We start from the raw sequence: 18708 nt of genomic DNA, 5'->3' as shown, positions 1-18708 counted from the left end.
AATTTGTATATGTAAAGAAAAAATGGCTTTATCAATAATATATAAATAATAAGAAATAACCGACTGACGACGGTAACAAAAAAAACCTGACGGAAAGGATGGGAAGGCTGTAGGTGGTGCAATCTTCTTACACGCCTATCCCTCAAAGTGAAGCGTGGATTCTTCGACTCACCTCATCTTTTTAATATAACCGTTGGGCTTAATTATTATTATTTTATATATCATATTCCACATTACAAATCTTCTTGGACAAGCCCAAACGGCATTGAACGAACATGGATTGAATCTTGATATTGTTATTATATATCTATGTTTGCTTACTCCACATTCAGTAGTTTTCCAAGATTAATGGCCCTGGCAGACAAAAGATAAGAGAAAATCAGATAGCAGCAATGGGAATGACAAGGTTAATGGCTAGAGCATCCGCAACAGACAGGTTGTCTGCATTATCAGATGATGTTCTTTTAGATCATATTTTCACAAAGATTTCTTACACAGATGTTATACGCTCCTCCATCCTCTCTCAGAGATGGCGATTCTTGTGGAGGAAAACACCCATCCTCAAGTTTTGTCGCCAGGATTTTGAGAAACAAAAAGATGACAGGATACTCGCCATAATTAACAATGCCCTGCTCCATCTCGATGCTCGTCTTCTCTATTTCAATCTTCGAATCGCCCTGGATGATCCCAAGGCTGCCGATATCAACACTTGGATTCGACTTGCAGCTGAAAAAAAGGTTGAACGCATGGAGCTACACATCTCTTATAGAGATCCAAATAGGACTCTTAACGCTTCTACCATAGTGGAGCTTGGAGAGACTGTTTTTAGGTGTGAAAACCTCACTGCCCTAGTACTGAAATCCATCAATCTTCCCATGATACCCAATAATTTTGGGGTTTTCCGATCCCTCAAAAAACTTTATTGCTGGGGTAATTTGAATTTGGATGATGCCATGTTTGAGCAATTCATGGCCGTCTGCCCACATCTCCGAAATTTGGGGATTGGCGGTTGTAGGGGGTTGAGAAACTTGATTATACGTTCTTCCAATCTCATGTACCTACAACTAACAGTTCTAAGCCCTGGTTTATCATTGCAGATAGCTTGTCCCCGTTTGACAGAAATTAGCCTCATCGATTGGGGGCCATGCTCGGGGCTTAAATTACTACAAGGAATTTCAAGATCAGAATCCATTAAACGTATTATAATACATAGCATGCTGTGAATCCAGAAATTCCTAGTATTATTGTTCTTAACAGTTTTCCTTGGCTTGAAGAGTTGACAATCCATGGCCAATGTTTCCAGGTTAGTATTTTTTACATTGAAGTGAATGATACTAGTATATATCTTCTTGTCCTCTTATATTTGTGGAACAACATCATTTCTTTCAAATTCTTGAATATAGGAATGAACCCACATCATGCTTGATGCAGGAGATGATATCTGATGAGATTCCAGTTCCAATAGCAGGGTTGACACTACCAAATTTGAAGATGGTGCATGCCCACATTGGACATTGGACATTGGACGAGACAATGATGGAAAAGCAGTGACGTTTCTGGGTTTTCTCCCCATAAATAGTCCATTAACTGTAACAAGGGTCTTTCTGCCTAAACGTTGCCCTAGGAACATGCGAATTAAATTGAAAGATTTGGAAAATGAGTTCTCAAAATCAAGATTGTCCACTGCCACAAGAAGATGGTCAATGAATCCAAATAAAGCTTGCAAATTTTGTGGAAAACGCGTTGAATATTAGTAACAAGTTAGAAGAATTTGGATAACAGTTTTTATTTTCTTTTATGATAAGTATAATAGATGAAACAACCATTTTCTGCAGTCTGTTCAAAGACTATTTAGTATTCCATGTCAAGATTATTAACTGTTTCTAAAACAGATGCCCATTCATATGGAAAAAGGGATGGTTATTTTGATTTGCCATATGCTAGTGTAATTTCCACACTCATTTGTACTTTGGATACAATATTCAATCCTTTTTCAAAGATTTTGTATAAATGATCCTTGTTAACTTTGTTGAAATTAATCTCCAACTGCCCACCTACTCCTCGGTAGACTACTGTCCATCCCATCTACTCAATCTTATTGTGCCTGTGCCTTCTTCCTTACTCAAAACTGGACAGGTTTTGAATTAAAAAAATGTGATTGTAATCTATCTATGATATCTCTGTACTAGATGTACCACATACAAGTAAATGCATTGAATAATTTAGGAGATTTTTTATCTTGTTTCCCCGATGCTTGTGTATGGAAGAATCTAGAAGTCTTTTGGTAACTCTTAATAGACTGAGTATGGCAGTTATTGGGAGGAGTATGAAAAATAGGGAAAAATATATGGACCTGTAGCAGCACCCAGAAAACTAAGCAAGAAACAGGGGAAGCTTATTGTCTCTTTTTGAATTCAAATGTTGCAGCCTTGTTATAAAAATCAGACTGTACGAGTTTTTGAATGATTCTGAAATATATATACATATATGAATACAAATATTAGTTTTTGCTCTTGTTTGGGTTAATCTCTGTTATTATTTGTTTGTTTTTGTCCTCTGCCTGTCTTTCCAGCAGTGGTATCAGAGCTGAAGGTTAAAGGTTATTGGGTGAAGTGACAGGAATTTTTTCAAAGAGATAGAAGGGTTTTTCACAGTCTATAATGGCAGCTCCAAGCACAAGTTTGACAAATCCACATATCCCATAGTTTAATGGGAAAAGTTATGATTATTGGGCAATCACAATGAAGGCATTATTTTGTGCACAAGATTTATGGGAGTTTGTTGAAAATGGCTACCAAGAACCAATAGATGCAACAACATATAATACATTAACTCAAGTAGAGAAAGACTTATTGAAGGAAAATAAAAAGAAAGACTCAAAAGCCCTCTTCCTCATCTTTCAAGGAGTGAATGAAAGCATTTTTCCAAGGATTCAAGTAGCAACAAAGTCCAAGCAAGCATGGGACTTTCTTCAAACAGCCTATCAAGGAATGAAAAAGGTAAAAATAGCTAAGTTGCAAATGTTAAGAAGGGATTTTAAGACCATCTACATGAAAGAATCAGATACAATAGACTCATTTTTCACTCAAATCATTGGATTGGTAAACCAAATCAGATCTCATGGTGAAAACCTTGAAGAAAGAAGAGTTGTTGAAAAGGTTTTGAGAAGTTTGCCTACAAGATTTGAATCTATTGTGGTGGCCATAGAAGAGACAAAGAATCTCTCACAATTTTCAGTGGATGAGCTTCATGCTTCACTCATTTCTCATGAGCATAAACTAAGCAGGTCAACAAATTCAAATTTGGAGCATGCATTCAAGACACAAGTTTCAATCAACCATGGTAGAGGCAAGGGAAGAACAAATTTCAGAGGTAGAGGAAGAAATTCATATAGAGGTGGAAGAGGCAGCCCATCAAACTCAAATGGAAGAGGTAGCAGCCCATCAAGCTCAAGTGGAAGAGGCAACTATCAAATATCAACTCAAAATCAGCCCCAAAGCCAAAGGTATGACAAATCCTCAGTCCAATGTCATTATTGCAAGAAATTTGGGCATTACATAAATGAATGTAGAAAGAAGCAATATGATTCTAAACAACAAAGTGCAAATTTTACCAAGGAAAATCAAACTCAGGACAGCATGTTCATAGCTTGTAATGTTGCACAAGAAAGTGAGAAAGATATATTGGTTTTAGACTCGGGTTGTAGCAATCATATGACTGAAAATTTGGAAATGTTTTCTAGTTTGGATGAGAGTGTAAAATCAGATGTAACATTGGGGAATGACAACAAAGTTTCAGTTATGGGTAAAGGTAGTGTCAACATTCTAACCAAAATGGGGGAGAAAAAGTATATTTCAGATGTCTATTTTGTTAGTGGACTAAAACAAAACTTAATGAGTATAGGGCAGCTCATTCAAAAAGGGTATAGAGTCTATTTCAAGAACAAAGAATGCACAATTTTAGACAAATTTCCAAGCAATCAGCTCATAGAAAAAGTCAAAATGACAAGCAATAGAATGTTTTCCCTAAAGATAAAACCAGATTTGAAAGTAGAGTTTTGTCAAGAACATAACACAATGAATCCACGAGTGCATGAAGGAAAAGTTGTAGCAGTCCCCCAAATAGTTTATCAAGCTGAAATTAGAGATGAAAATTGGTTATACCTAAGATTTGGGCATCTAAACTTTGGAAACTTGAACTTATTGCATAAGAAGAAAATGGTGATGGGGTTGCCACTAATAGAAAAACTGGATAGAATATGTGAAGGATGTATTTTGGGTAAACAACATAGATAATCATTTCCAGCCAGAAAGTCAATTTGTGCAAACAAACCATTAGAGATTATTCATTCAGATTTGTGTGGACCAATGTAAACACCTTCCATTGGTGGGAGCTACTACTTCTTGACATTCATTGATGACTTCAGAAGAAAAATATGGGTCTACATTCTAAAACATAAGCATGCGGTGTTTCATCATTTCCGTCAATTCAAGGTTCTTGTTGAGAAACAGAGTGGGTACTACATCAAAGCATTGAGAACAGATAGAGGAGGTGAATATATCTCAAATGACTTCATAAGATTTTGCAAAGACCATGGAATCCACAAACAATTTATTGCAAGATATACCCCACAACAAAATGGTGTTACTGAAAGGAAAATAGAACAATAATGGAAATGGCTAGAAGCATTTTGAAGGCAAAACATTTGTCAAATGAGTATTAGGCTGGAGCAGTAGCATGTGCAGCATATATAATTAATAGATCTCCTACTAAAAGTGTTATCGATATGATTTCGGAAGAAGCATGGAGCAAGAAAACATAATGTTTCTCATATGAGAGTATTTGGATGTGTGGCATATGCACACGTGTCAGATGAGTTGAGAAGAAAGTTGGACAACAAAGGGGGAAAATGTATATGTGTGGGATATAGGGATGACTCAAAGGCATACAAGTTATACAATCCAATCAACAAAAAGGTTATAATCGGCAGAGATGTGCAGTTCATACAAGATGAATCATGGGATAGAACTTTGGACAAAACAATCAGTATTATAGCCAATATAGCACAAGAAGAAAATGAAGATTTTATATGAGCAAGTACTCCTTCAAATGTGACTCCTCCTATAGTTGTTCAAGGTCAACAAAGTGGACAACAAATGACACCATCAAGTGTAAGGACAACCCCACACACTCAAGCAAATACTCCATCAAATGTGCAATTAACACCATCTTCAATTGGCAGTCTTGGTGCTGGACCATCAAGCCTACATTCAACAAATTCAAGTGATATGTCTAATCCTACATTAGCAAGCTTGAGGAGACAAAAAATTAGAAGTTTGAGGGAGATTTATGAACAAAATGAAGGTGAAAATAATGCAGGTCAGACTTCTCTTTTCTCTTTATACTCGCATGTAGATGATCCAATTCATTTTGAAGAAGCTATTAAGGAACAAAAATGGGTGCAAGCAATGGATGAAGAAATTGAAGCAATTGAAAAGAATGAAACATGAGAGTTAGTTAGTCTTCCACAAGGAAAAGAGGTGATAGGAGTGACGTGGATTTACAAAACAAAATTGAATTCAAATGGAGATGTGCAAAAACACAAGGCAAAGTTGGTGGCAAAAGGTTATTCACAACAACTTGGGGTAGACTACAATGAGACATTTGCACTAGTTGCCCGCTTAGACACCGTGACAACAATACTAGCCATAGCCGCTCAAAACAAGTGGGTAGTACATCAAATGGATGTGAAATCAACTTTCTTAAATGGTATTTTAGAAGAAGAAGTCTATGTGGAGCAGCCAGCTGGATATGAGATTTTGGGTCATGAAAACAAGGTTTACAAGCTCAAGAAGGCACTTTATGGACTCAAACAAGCCCCAAGAGCATGGTATAGAAAAATTGATAGTTATCTTTTACAAAATGGATTCAATAGGTGCTACAGTGAGCCTACATTGTATACCAAGATGAATGAGAAAGATGAGATCATAATTGTTTGTTTATATGTTGATGACTTGATATTCACTGGTGATCTTTCAATTGGCATGTTCAAATCAGCTACAAAGAAATAATTTGAGATGACTGATTTGGGTTTAATGAGATATTTTATTGGCATTGAAGTAAGTCAAAATGATAAAGGTATTTTCATTTCACAATCTTAGTATGCAAATGATATTTTGAAAAGGTTTAATATGATGAATTGCAAATCAGCACCAACACCAATAGTGACAGATTTGAAGTTCAATAAAGATGACAAAAGAGCTAAGGTAAATCAAACTTTGTATAAGAAACTTGTTGGTAGTCTCATGTATCTAACAACCACAAGGCCAGATATAATGTTTGGAGTTAGTCTCATTTCAAGGTTCATGGAGTGTCCAAAAGTTACACATTGGAATGCTGGAAAAAGAATTTTGAAATATGTTAGTGAAACAAACAATTATGAAATATTTTACTCAAGGTCAAATGATTTCAAGCTGATAGGATACACGGATAGTGATTGTGCTAGCAGCATAGATGATAGGAAGAGCACTTCTGGTTATGCTTTTCATTTTGGATTAGGCGTAGTATCATGGGCTTCAAAGAAACAACCAATTGTAACTCTTTCGTTAGCTGAAGCAGAGTATGTAGGAGCTACAGGGGCAATGTGTCAAGTTGTTTGGGTGACAAGAATGCTAAAAGAATTGAGGTATGAACAAGAAAGTGCAACAAAGATATATTGTGACAACAACTCAACTATAGCATTATCAAAAAAATCTAGTATTTCATAAAAGGAGCAAGCATATAGACACAAGGTATCACTTCATCAGGGAGCTGATCAACAATGGAGAAATAATTTTGGAACATTGCAAGTCAGAAGACCAATTTGCTGATATCTTCACCAAACCACTGGGAAAAGAAAGTTTTTTGCATCAACGAAACAACTTGGGTATTATAGATGGTAGTTGCGATTAAAGGGGAGTGTTGAAATTAAACTCCAACTGCCCACCTACTCATCCGTAGACTGCTGTCCATCCCATCTACTCCATCTTACTGTGCCTATGCCTTCTTCCTTACTCAAAACAGAACAGATTTTGAATTAAAAAAATGTGATTGTAATCTATCTATGATATCTCTGCACTAGATGTACCACATAGAAGTAAATGCATTGAATAATTTAGGAGTTTTTTTTTCTTGTTTCCTGGATGCTTATGTATGGAAGAGTCTAGAAGTCTTTTGGTAACTCTTAATAGACTGAGTATGGCAGTTATTGGGAGGAGTATGAAAAATAGGGAAAAATATATGGAGCTGTAGCAGCACCCAGAAAACTAAGCAAGAAACAGGGGAAGCTTATTGTCTCTTTTTGAATTCAAATGTTGCAGCCTTGTTATAAAAATCAAACTGTATGAGTTTTTGAATGATTCTGAAACATATATACATATATGAATACAAATATTAGTTTCTGCTCTTGTTTGGGTTAATCTCTATTATTATTTGTTTGTTTTTGTCCGCTGCCTCTCTTTCCAGCAAACTTATATTGTATTTAAAAAAAAAATTATATCAATGTTTTCTTGAATTTTGAACAGTTCATAAAGAAAATTTAACAAATATATATTGGTTATATAATCACAAGAGTACTGTAGCAAACTGAGCAATGGATTTCATGGCGAACGTATGGCATGGAGGAGTGGTGAGTGAGATCAAGAAGACTTTGGAGAGTGCGAGAACGCAATACATATTCCACTCAGTTTACGTTCTTCTTCTCTACCGGCAGAACGCAGACAAATAAATAATAATACCATGTTGTCTTCTAGCAATTAGATTTGCAGGCTTCTCCATTTCCAAATAATAATTTGATTTTTTAAAATAAATCTTGTAATTTCCTTTTTAATATGTTTTGAGTTCTTATCAAATCTTGGTGTCTCCTCGTTGGAAGATACATAGCATTGAACGATCTTGTCAATTAATTAAATAACTAGAAAAAAACTATTTATTTCAATTATGGTAATGTATCCTTAAGAATTGTTTTTCTTTGTTTTACTTTGATCTCTTTTTTAAGCTTACAGTGAAATATATCACTTTGAATTCATATTCTCAAGTGCTTACTGATTTGTAAAACAAAACTTCAAAAGTCATATATTTAACTATATGAGAATTTCCACAGAAAATGTCTTTGTCTAATGTCTTTTTCTAGTGAGTCACAAAGTAAAGAAAAATAAATTCAAGAAAATGACATAAGAATTAACTAAAGTAAACAAATTGTTTGATAATTGAAGCATATTAGATTATGGTTCTTGCCTATTAAGTTGTCACCAATATATGAATCTTGTACACATCAAACGGTAAACAAACAACACCAAACGTACAAACAACACTAAACTTGATACTATACATGGAGTGAATCTTGATATTATAAATCTGTGTTTTGTTACTCCACATTCCGCGTGATGGGTGCTCCTGGAGAAAATAAGATAGCAGTAACAACGTTAATGGCAATAACATCCGCAACAGACAGGATGTCTGCATTATCACATGATATTCTTTTAGCTCGTATTTTGACAAAGATTTCTTATAGAGATGTTGTATGCTATTCCCTTCTCTCTCAAAGATGGCGATTCCTGTGGAAGAAAAAACCTGACCTCAGTTTTTGTTGCCAAGATTTTGAGAAACAGAAAGATGACATAATTAATCAGGCATAACGATTCTTCCATGGTGGAGCTTGGGGCTCTGTTTTTAAGTGTGAAAAGCTCATTAACCTATAATTGAAATTCATCAATCTCCCCAAGATACCCACCAATTTTGGGGTTTTCCAATCTCTGATATTTCGAAAGTGGATGATGCCATGTTTGAAAGATTCATGGACCTGTTCCCACATCTTCGAAATTTGGGGACTTAGGGTTGTTTGGGATTAAAAAACTTTAATATACATTTTTCCAGTCTCATGTACCTAAATAGTTTATTCCCCATTGCAAATGTTCTTGCACACACCCAACGGTAAATAAACAGCATTAAACGGGAATGGATTTAAGCTTTATTCCAAAGATGTGTTTTGTTACTCCCTAGAATCGCAAAGATGTCGTACGCTTTTCCCTGTGATGGCAATTCTTATGTAGGAAAATACCCTTTCTCAATTTTTATTGCCAAGATTCTGTAAAACGTAATAATTAGCAATGCTCTGTCTCACCTGGATGCTCGTATTCGCTGCTTAGACCTTCTAATCCTTACAATAAAGATTTGTGAGACTCTAATAGTTAGTCACATCTCCTAAAACACTACTAATGACCATATTAATATTCATAGAATATAGATTCATTAGAAACAAGAATACATTACTTATTTCAGTAAAATTCTTAAAAGTTAATTATCAATAGCTACGTCTATAATTTTACACAAAAGATATCTAAAGATATCATTCTTTATCAACCATGAGATCAAATGTTCATTCTTGATGCACAACTTCCATAATATTAATAGATTCCTACTGAATAGTTGTCTAAGGTTATGCTAGAACAATAATAAGATAATAATGGGTTATAGTTAATTTAGACACTTTAAATATAATTATAATAATAATACATAAATTTTTAATTTAATATATAAGCAATGCCACGTTATTTTAAGGCATCTTGTCAACTAAGTAACTAATGCCCCATAAGCAGGAGATTTACTAGGCATATCCTTATGATCTCTTATCGCATTTAGATATTAACACTTAAAATAATTTCAGATTATGTGGTATCGCCGTAAATTTAAGTACTCCAAAAGAATCTTTAAATCGGTTGAATGTAACCATAAATAAACAAAATCGGGAGGAACACACAAAGGACAGTATTTAGTAATCTTTGTCTCACAGAATAGAACAGATCTGCAGAGAATAGGATTTCATGGCGAAAGCATGGCATGGAGGAGTAATGAGTGCAACTCTGTATGCAAAAAGATTATTATTAAAAAATAACTGATATCTATTTCAAAATTCTATTACATTTTAAAAAATATTTTAATATTAAAATTTTGAACTAGTTAAATAGACATTGTTTTAAATTTTCAAACAAATTATGATGTTCAGAAGTAATTAATAATTTGAATTTTCAAATGATAAAATAACATTTTCTTATAAATAGATTTTGTAAATCAATAAAATATATACTAAATACTTTTATACATAAGTTTTAGGGAAAAAGCAAACAAAAAATCATACTATTCTTCCCATTTTCAATTTTGCTTTCAAATTTCAATTTAATATTTTATTATTTTATTTGTTCTGATTTATTTGTCCTTTTTCCTTGGTCTAATTATTAATTATAAAAAATAGTAAAAAAATGTTGGTGGATAGAACCACTGAACTATATTAAATTTTAAAAGTTTTTTTACAGTGTCTGGTTCAAAAAGCACTGAAGGGAAAGAACCAGTAAGAAAACCTTTTAGTATTGCTTAAGTAACACAAGCCTATTCTACCCAATACCAAATGGCCATTGGCATAGTACATCAAAAAACCCATCCCAATTTCATAAGCCGCATTAGATATAAAGGAAGCCGCCAATAGAAATATATAGAAGGAAGATTAAAGTATGATCACTGAAGGATGCATATCCAATGCTGCCAGAAAACACCAGTCTCAACCACCCCTATCTATGAAACACAATTCTCCAATCACTAGTTAGAATGATACCACATAGCAAAAATGAAACCATAATCAGACACCCTGTCAAAATAAACATTGTGATCAAGCATAGCAGAACCCACACCAAAGAAAAGCCACACCAAATAAGGAGGTTGATGAAGACAACAACTATGCCCTTCTTTACTTAAAAAATTCCAAAACTGAGGAAGGGATCTCAACCACACTTACCTCCCGCATATTAGCATCACTGTCAATGGCTAAATTAGCCAAGAAATCTGCAATCTTATTCACTTCCCTATAACAGTGAGAAATCAAGAAGGAATCAAAAAAGTCTAATTTTTGCAAAATATGATCAAGTATATATTGTAATTGCCAACAATTCGACTTCTTTTTCATAACACTTTGAATAATAACCATAGAATCACTCTCAATTATCAAGTCCTTAATTCCCAAAGATATAGCATATCCAAACCAAAGGACAAAGCAAATAATTCTGCACAATTGCTAGACTTGAAACAAATCGCATGACAACGAGCCTGAATAAATCTTACCTTATGATCATAAATTACCATACCTACCCCTACCAGGCCAGGGTTCCAACGAGAAGCACCAACAAAATTCAATTTAAAGTGCCCTTGCAGAGGAGGTTTCTAGCAAGCAAAATTTCTTTTACTTATAGCATTAGTCTTATTTAAAATAGATCCATGAGAAGGTAAGACTGATAACATTCTCCAAACTCGAGTTACCCTACCATCTCAATGAGAAAAAGAGGTAAGGGTTTCCAAATTCTTATAGATAAAAGACAAAGCAACTTCAGAGATGGAAGATTCAATCCTTAATAAAACCTCAGCCAAGGAAGAACTTGTTTGTTTAATTATCCTATTATTACGCTCTAACCAAATATTCCAAATCTCAATAGATGGAGAAATAATCCAAAGACATGCATAGAAAGATGAGGCAAACAAGAGAGGCCAAGCTCTAAAGTGGGAAGGGAGATCCTTACCAATAACAAAGGAAAGATTAAGCTTTTCAAACAACCACTGCCAACAAGCATAGGCAAAATCACAATGAAGAAACAAGTGTGTAGAGGATTTTAAATTTTTATTACAAAATACACAAGAAAATACTGCAGTAATAGCCAGCCTATCCAACCTCATTCTAGTAAGGACCCTGTCCTACACCACTAACCAAGCAAAAGCACCAGCCTTTGAGAGGCAAGCCATATGCCAAAACAGCTTGTATGGCCAAGTAGATAAATCTTTAGCAACCAAGAGAGAATTATAGCCATCCTTAACTGTGTACTTACCAGAGATATTCCTTGTCCAGATAAGCTCATCATCAGCATCAGAAAGAATTAGTACTCTCTCCACCAACATCTTTTCATATTCCAATTTTAAATTTTGATCAATATCTAAAAACTCAATTGATTTCCATTTTGCCACCTTAAGATTCCCGCTATACTCAATTTCAAAATAATCAGCCACAAAGACACCCCAAAGGGAAGAAAGAGTGGAAATTAAAGGAGACCAATCCCTCGAGTTCACCAAAGGGGGATGTCCATTCCAAACTTCCTCCCAAAACTTGACCTTTCTGCCATTATGAACAATCCATAAGAGATGAGGCAAAATCACTGATCTACATTTACATAGAAAATTCCAAATAGCTGAACGAGACAATAAATTAGAAACTTGGAAAACATATTCTCTTGGTCTGTTATTTAAATATTTAGCAAACATAATTTGTGCCCAAAAGGAGAATGGTCTCTCATACAATTTCCAAACCAACTTAGCACCTAAGGCTAAATTCTTACTTTCTAGACTCCTAATGCCTGTGCCCTCAATGTTTTTAGGCAAACAAACTTTATCACATGCTACCAGAGGGAGTTTTTTCTTACCATCTTTATTATTACTCCAAAGGAAGGACCTAAGAGTATCTTGCAAACTAACAAGAGCCGCTTTCGGAGACTACAAAACAAACATGAGATAAATAGGAATAGCATTTAGGACAGACTTAATAAGAACAATCTTACCAGCCAAAGATAACCATCTATGATTCCAGCATAGTATCCTTCTAGAGATAACTGAAATGATCTTACCCCAAAACTCAACTCTATCCTGCTTAATGAAGAAAGGTATACCAAGATAAGAACAAGGAAGATTTCCAGATGCAAATCCCCAAAAAATCTTCAATCTATCCTGAACCAATTGTGAAGCATGAAGGAAAAAAATCTTTGACTTATCAACATTGATTCTCCGACCAGAAAAGGATGCATAATTCTGTATTATCCCCTTTATCACTCTTGCCTCACCCAAAGAGGTCTGACTAAATAACAAGGTATCATCTACAAACAAGCAATGCGAAATGCTTTGTGGAACATTCTGAATCCTAATTCCCTTCCAAAGCCCTTGTAGCTTAGCGACTCTTATAGCCCAACTGAACGTTTCAGCTAGAAGAATGAACAAGAAAGGAGACAGGGGATCCCCCTGCCTCAAACCCCTATAAGAGGAGAAAAAACCACAAGGGGAGCCATTAATTAGAACTGAGAACCTTGCAGAAGAAATACAAGCACAAATCCATTTGACCCATGCCTTGGAAAAGCCCAATTTAAGTAGAACAACACACAATGCCCCCCATTCTACTCTATCATATGCTTTCATCTTATCTAATTCTAGGATCATGGCTAGGATTCTCTGAGTAGAAATAGAATGCAAAACCTCATGTGCCACTATAGCTCCCTCTGTTGTCTCCCTTCCTAGAACAAAACCCTCTTGTTCTAAAGAAATGATCTTAGGTAAAATTTTAGCCATCCTTAAAGAAATAGCCTTGGTAAAAATCTTGTACAAAGTATTACATAAAGCAATAGAGCGAAAATCAGCAAATGTCCTGGTAACCTCTTTTTTAGGAATAATTGCAATCATTGTATTATTAAGCTCTTTCAAAACAAACCTATTCCTTCTTGCTTCCTCAAGGGCCAATAAAACATCATTTCCCACAAAATCCCAGAATTTTTGAAAAAATTAAGGAGTAAAGCCATCCAGTCCTAGAGCCTTATCAGGGTTCATTGCAAAAACAACATTCTTAACTTCATCCAAAGAAAAAGGAGACGTCAACATTTTATTAGCTTCCAAAGATAACAAAGAAGGAATATTAGAAGAAATGTTAGTATGAAGATCTCCATGCTCTGAAGACAATAGTGACTTAAAAAACCTAACTGCCTCTAAAGCAATATCCTCCTGTTCTATTAAAAGTTTTCCATTTGGACACTCAATACAAGATATCCTATTTTTACTTCTCTTCATTTTTGTTGAAGAATGAAAAAAATTTGTATTTCTATCACCATCTGAAAGCTAGATCTCCACCAATTTCTGTCTCCAATAGATTTCTTCTCTGGACAAAACTTATTCAAGCTCTACTTTTAGCAATTTTAGTTCATCAAAAACAAGAGGCACCATACCATGTTGAATCACATGTGAATTAAGACATTCAATCATATCTTGAATCCTCTCTTTTTCCTGAAAGATGTTCTTAAAATGCTTGATATTCCATTCTCTAATATTAAATTTCAACAATATCAACTTCTTAACAATCTGAAACATTTGGGATCCAGTGCAATAAGGAGCAGAGCTCCACCATTTTTTGAGCAAAGGCAAAAAGGAAGAATCTCTAAAGCACATAGGTTCAAATTTAAAGTGTGACTTAAAAGGAGCTTTATCTTCTAGAATTGATAGGGAAATTAGAAAATGATCTAAACTCGAAACTGGAATAATAGAGGAAAAAAATTTGAACTCTGAATCAATCCAAACATCTAATAACAAAAGCTGGTCTAACCTTTCCGCAATCTGAGAAAAATCTCTTCGCATATTTGTCCATGTGAAAATCCCATTCTGAAACTGACAATCAAAAACACCCGTGTCCTTAATGAACATCCCAAAGTCTTCCATAATTTTTTTATTAGGAAGAATACCTCCTTTCTTTTCTCCCAAGTCAATGATAGCATTAAAATCCCCCCCAAATATTATAAAGGGACCATGCCTTAAAGGGGAGGAAATTCTCTTAAGATCTCCCCATAATTTAGATTTCCTTTGAATACCAGAAGGAGCATAAATATTAAAAAGCCAAAACTTAACCTTCGAAAGCTTGCTTTTAACTAAGGCCAACATCCAGTTTACAGTAGAAGCAACTAGCTCAACCTCATTGTTATAGTTATTCCAAAGCAATGCCAAACCCCCTGATGCACCACAAGCTGGAGAGGAGAGGAATTCCCACTTTCTCCAAGAAGAAAAAACCAAATCAGCAAACTCCTTTGACAATTTGTCTCTTGTAACATGAAAATATCACACTTAACTAAGTCCATCTGGGACTTAATTAAGCGCCTCTTGTTAGTGGTATTTAAGCCCCTAACATTCCAAGATATAATTCTCATTTCTCTCGAGGGGAGACCGAGGCTCCCCTCTTTCCTTTAGACAGGGAAGACTTCCCTTCTCCAAAACTACTTTGAAGATTACGCTTCATAGCCCCCAACCTAGTCACAGGAGGACTGATAATAAACCTCTTACTCCCCTTACCCTTAGGAGTACCACTTCTTTTCATAGCATCACTAAGAGAAACTGAATGCTTCCCTTTCCCAACACCAGGAGAAAGAGACAAAGTCTGCTAAATCCCAGCATCAATTTCCAATTGAGTCTTTTGAATCTTTGGAGGCCTACCCCTACTAGGAGAAACCACATATGAAGCCCTAATTAGAGTAGTTTGAACAATTGGTAAACTCTTACTTGACTTAGGAGAAGTCAAGACTAAATTACCTATGATGCCCACTTCTGATGAGGCCAAAACCTCAAAAGGGTTAGCAGATACAGAAATAGGAAGGGTCGATTTAATTCCCCACAATTCATTCTCAATGGAACAAATAACCCTATTTATAATGTCCTCATCCATCTGATGCTCATGATCTTTAAAAAGACCATTTACTTGGTGAACCAGATTTTCATCTGGCACAATAACAGGAATGTCCCCCAACTGAATATTATTTCCTAAGGCATCATTATTATCCACATCCACATCAACATTCTGTGAAGAATTAGACACCAATTCTTTGACTTGTTGAGAAAGCATAGCATCATCAGAAAACCCTAGAGAAGAAACTCCAGCATTAGACTCTGAAACAACCCCATCATTCTTTGCAAAAATCTGACCAATCCCCTAACAACTTTCTAAGTATTCTTTTGACTTCATAGGACAGACAGGATTCCCACCACCATCATTTAGTGACTTATCCAAGGATTTTGAGGTAGTGAGATTTGGAAGCAGATCATCCATATTGTTGTCCCCGAAAACCACAATATTCTGGTGAGCTCCTGTCTTATCCTTACTTGTAAATAACCCTACAGACTTTGGATCATGAGACACAACATAAACCTCTCGCTTCCCAACATTCCTCATAGCTTGGTTAACCTCAAAAGTAGCGGGATGTTTCCCAGTGGAACCATTAACTAATAGTTTATCCAGAATAGAGGATTTCAAAAAATCCATAAGAAAAGGAGAATCCAATTGCAAGGAAGTTTTGCCAAAGTCTTTCTCTAACTTATTAATTAGTTGTTTCCAGATACCCTCATGAGATTTAATGATACAGGTCCAAGGGTAAACATTATTAGGGTTAGTCAGGACCCAGATTTTTACCAAAACCTCCCCCTCCACAAAATCAAATCTTGATGATAAGAAAGAACCACAAGTATTACCAATTTGTTCCAAAACCTCTGGGTCCATAAATTCAAACAGTAATTTGGGCAAGCCAAACTAGAAAGGAACTAATTTAAAGCTTGACCAAACAGGGACATAAAATGGTTTCCAAGCCAAAACAAACACTATATTTTTACCAAACTAGTAATGTGAAGATTTTAAAAATTCATCCCTAATAGGAGAAGAGTTGAAAACAATAATAAATGCATTTGCAGAGAGTAATTGAAAATAACGCATATCAGACCACTTTTTCTGCAATTTTTGATGAAATTTAGATAAACTAGTTTCATCCCCCCATATTTCCCTAGAAATAGCATGTGTATGCAAACAAGGAGCTTTCAAATCCACAACAGAATCAAGTAACTCAATGCATGGAACAGGAGCCCATACCTATGAAGACCCACATCCTAAATCAAAGTCGGTTTAATTTTCACTTACCTTATCATCTTTTCCTGATGTCGAAAATTCCCTTACCTTATGCCCCCTTTGATGTGACAAAGATAACTCAAGTGGGTTACTGTTAGACTGTTTGTCCATCATCTTTTCACCAGCGTTCAGTCGAGAAACCCTAGCTGCCTCATTTACAAATGAAAACTTCACAACTTTTGCATAGGATGGTTTTCCTCCCAACTCTATAGATTATTTACTCGGAAGCCCCTTTAAATGATTTGGGATAAACTTTTTCTGTGGACCTTGACCAAAATGCCTACGATCCAAAAATCGTTGATGCCCTTCACCAGATCTGTCCATACTCCGCCAATTTCCACTGCTTGGACCTCTAAAAAATCCTCGAAAATACTTGGAGACCAGTCTGAAATTTCTTAAGTCTATCCTCAACCAATTCTGCACTGCCATATCTACCCATTTGCCCTTCGTGAAGACCAGCTGTGCAACATGCGGTGGATCATCCTAGCCCACATCAGCCCACTCACCAATAACCCTAGTTTCGCCCATACCGAGCAAGAAATTGCAGTCTTATCTCTGTTTTGGTTGGTGGTCTACAAACAACAACAATTATGTTCTTGCCTGGGCATGGAGTTGGTTATCCTGCTACCATTGTTATAGATAATCTACTTTTTTATTTATTGAAGGGTGTGCTAGAATCTGTATTGCTGATGAATCTTTCCTACAACACAATCAAGTTTCGTTGCATATTCCTCTGAGTCGCTAGCTGCTAAAGGGCGTGAACCTCTTCAGGATTGCAGGAAACCCAACTTATAACCTTGGAACTAGTCTTTCAAGCTCTAGAGAATGTCAAACCGCTGTGCCAGAGGAAAGCTATGAAACAAATATGGCATGATGTGGGGATGAAAAATGTCATGGAAACCTGAAGCTCAATCCAAGGATGTGCAAGTGCCAACAACCTTATACGGGTCTATTGAAATTTAGGGCTCCCTCATTTTCAGATCTGCGAACAAGAGGCGATTCGCACAAAGCATTGTCTTCTCCATTAACAGTTAAAAATTGTTATTGCCATTTATATGTGATATTAAATCTTAAATTTATAAGGATATGATAGAAAATTTCCATTGAAATTTGTAATATGAGAAGGTTCTTTTGTAATGTATATACGACTCATTATTTTGGCTCTTCCATAAATAAACCAACATAAAATAATTATTGAGCAAACAAAAAATATTCAAAATAATTCTTAAATAAAAATTAAATTAAAGTAAAATACAATAATTCTTAAGTTATTATGGTAGTCTATCAGTTTTTAGAAGTTATATTTAATATATTATTTAGCATAAAAATAGAACAATTGAATATAATTTGTTTTTTGCAAAGTAAGATTTAAATTTAAATTTAAAAATGAAATAAGCAAGTTAAGTTCAACATGACTTTAAGTAAAATATTTTATCAATAAAATATGATAAATATTAAGTAAATAAAGTAATTTAGTTTTTAAGTGACATATATTCAACAAAACTAAAATTAAAAAACCAATCAATGATGTTTAAATAAAATAATTATCAAATTAAATAATAAGTAGGCTTAATCTTGGAGGAAACTCCATAGTTAAGTAATGAGTGCTAAGTGGACCATTCATTCTCACGAAGATGGGTTCTTGTGAACAACTATTCATGAATAATGGGTCAATGGGTTTGACTCGAATGAATCTTGATAGCAATATCATAATTTGACTTGCTGAGGAAAATACTTCCTATTTATCAATAAAACAAACAAGCAAAATAAAATAATTGTGTATATAAATAAAACATTGTTCTATAAATAATAAAACAAATTAAATAAATGCACCAAACATCGGATGCATTGTATCTGTAATGTACAAAGCATCTTAAGATCTTAAGAATATTGAAACAAAGCTAAAAAAATATTAGAAAAATAAAAGCAGCAAATAGGCTGCCAAATAA

General features: G+C 34.9%; 2 protein-coding genes across 2 annotated transcripts; both read left to right on the top strand.

Moving 5' to 3' along the window:
- Nucleotides 1-321: 321 nt before the first annotated feature.
- On the top strand, nucleotides 322-1803 carry LOC131054534 (F-box/FBD/LRR-repeat protein At5g56420-like). Its single transcript, XM_057989063.2, has 2 exons — nucleotides 322-1303; nucleotides 1432-1803. The coding sequence occupies exon 1, from the start codon at nucleotides 393-395 to the stop codon at nucleotides 1221-1223; it is 831 nt and encodes a 276-aa protein (XP_057845046.1). The 5' UTR covers nucleotides 322-392; the 3' UTR covers nucleotides 1224-1303; nucleotides 1432-1803.
- A 938-nt stretch (nucleotides 1804-2741) lies between these two features.
- LOC131874377 (uncharacterized) lies at nucleotides 2742-4295 on the top strand. Its single transcript, XM_059217720.1, has one exon. The coding sequence runs from the start codon at nucleotides 2742-2744 to the stop codon at nucleotides 4293-4295; it is 1554 nt and encodes a 517-aa protein (XP_059073703.1).
- The last annotated feature ends 14413 nt before the right edge of the window (nucleotides 4296-18708 follow it).

The sequence above is a fragment of the Cryptomeria japonica genome, chromosome 3, assembly GCF_030272615.1.
Source record: "Cryptomeria japonica chromosome 3, Sugi_1.0, whole genome shotgun sequence".
Classification (NCBI taxonomy): domain Eukaryota; kingdom Viridiplantae; phylum Streptophyta; class Pinopsida; order Cupressales; family Cupressaceae; genus Cryptomeria; species Cryptomeria japonica.
Note: the sequence above shows the minus strand (reverse complement) of the source record. Positions and strands in the feature narration are given on the sequence as shown.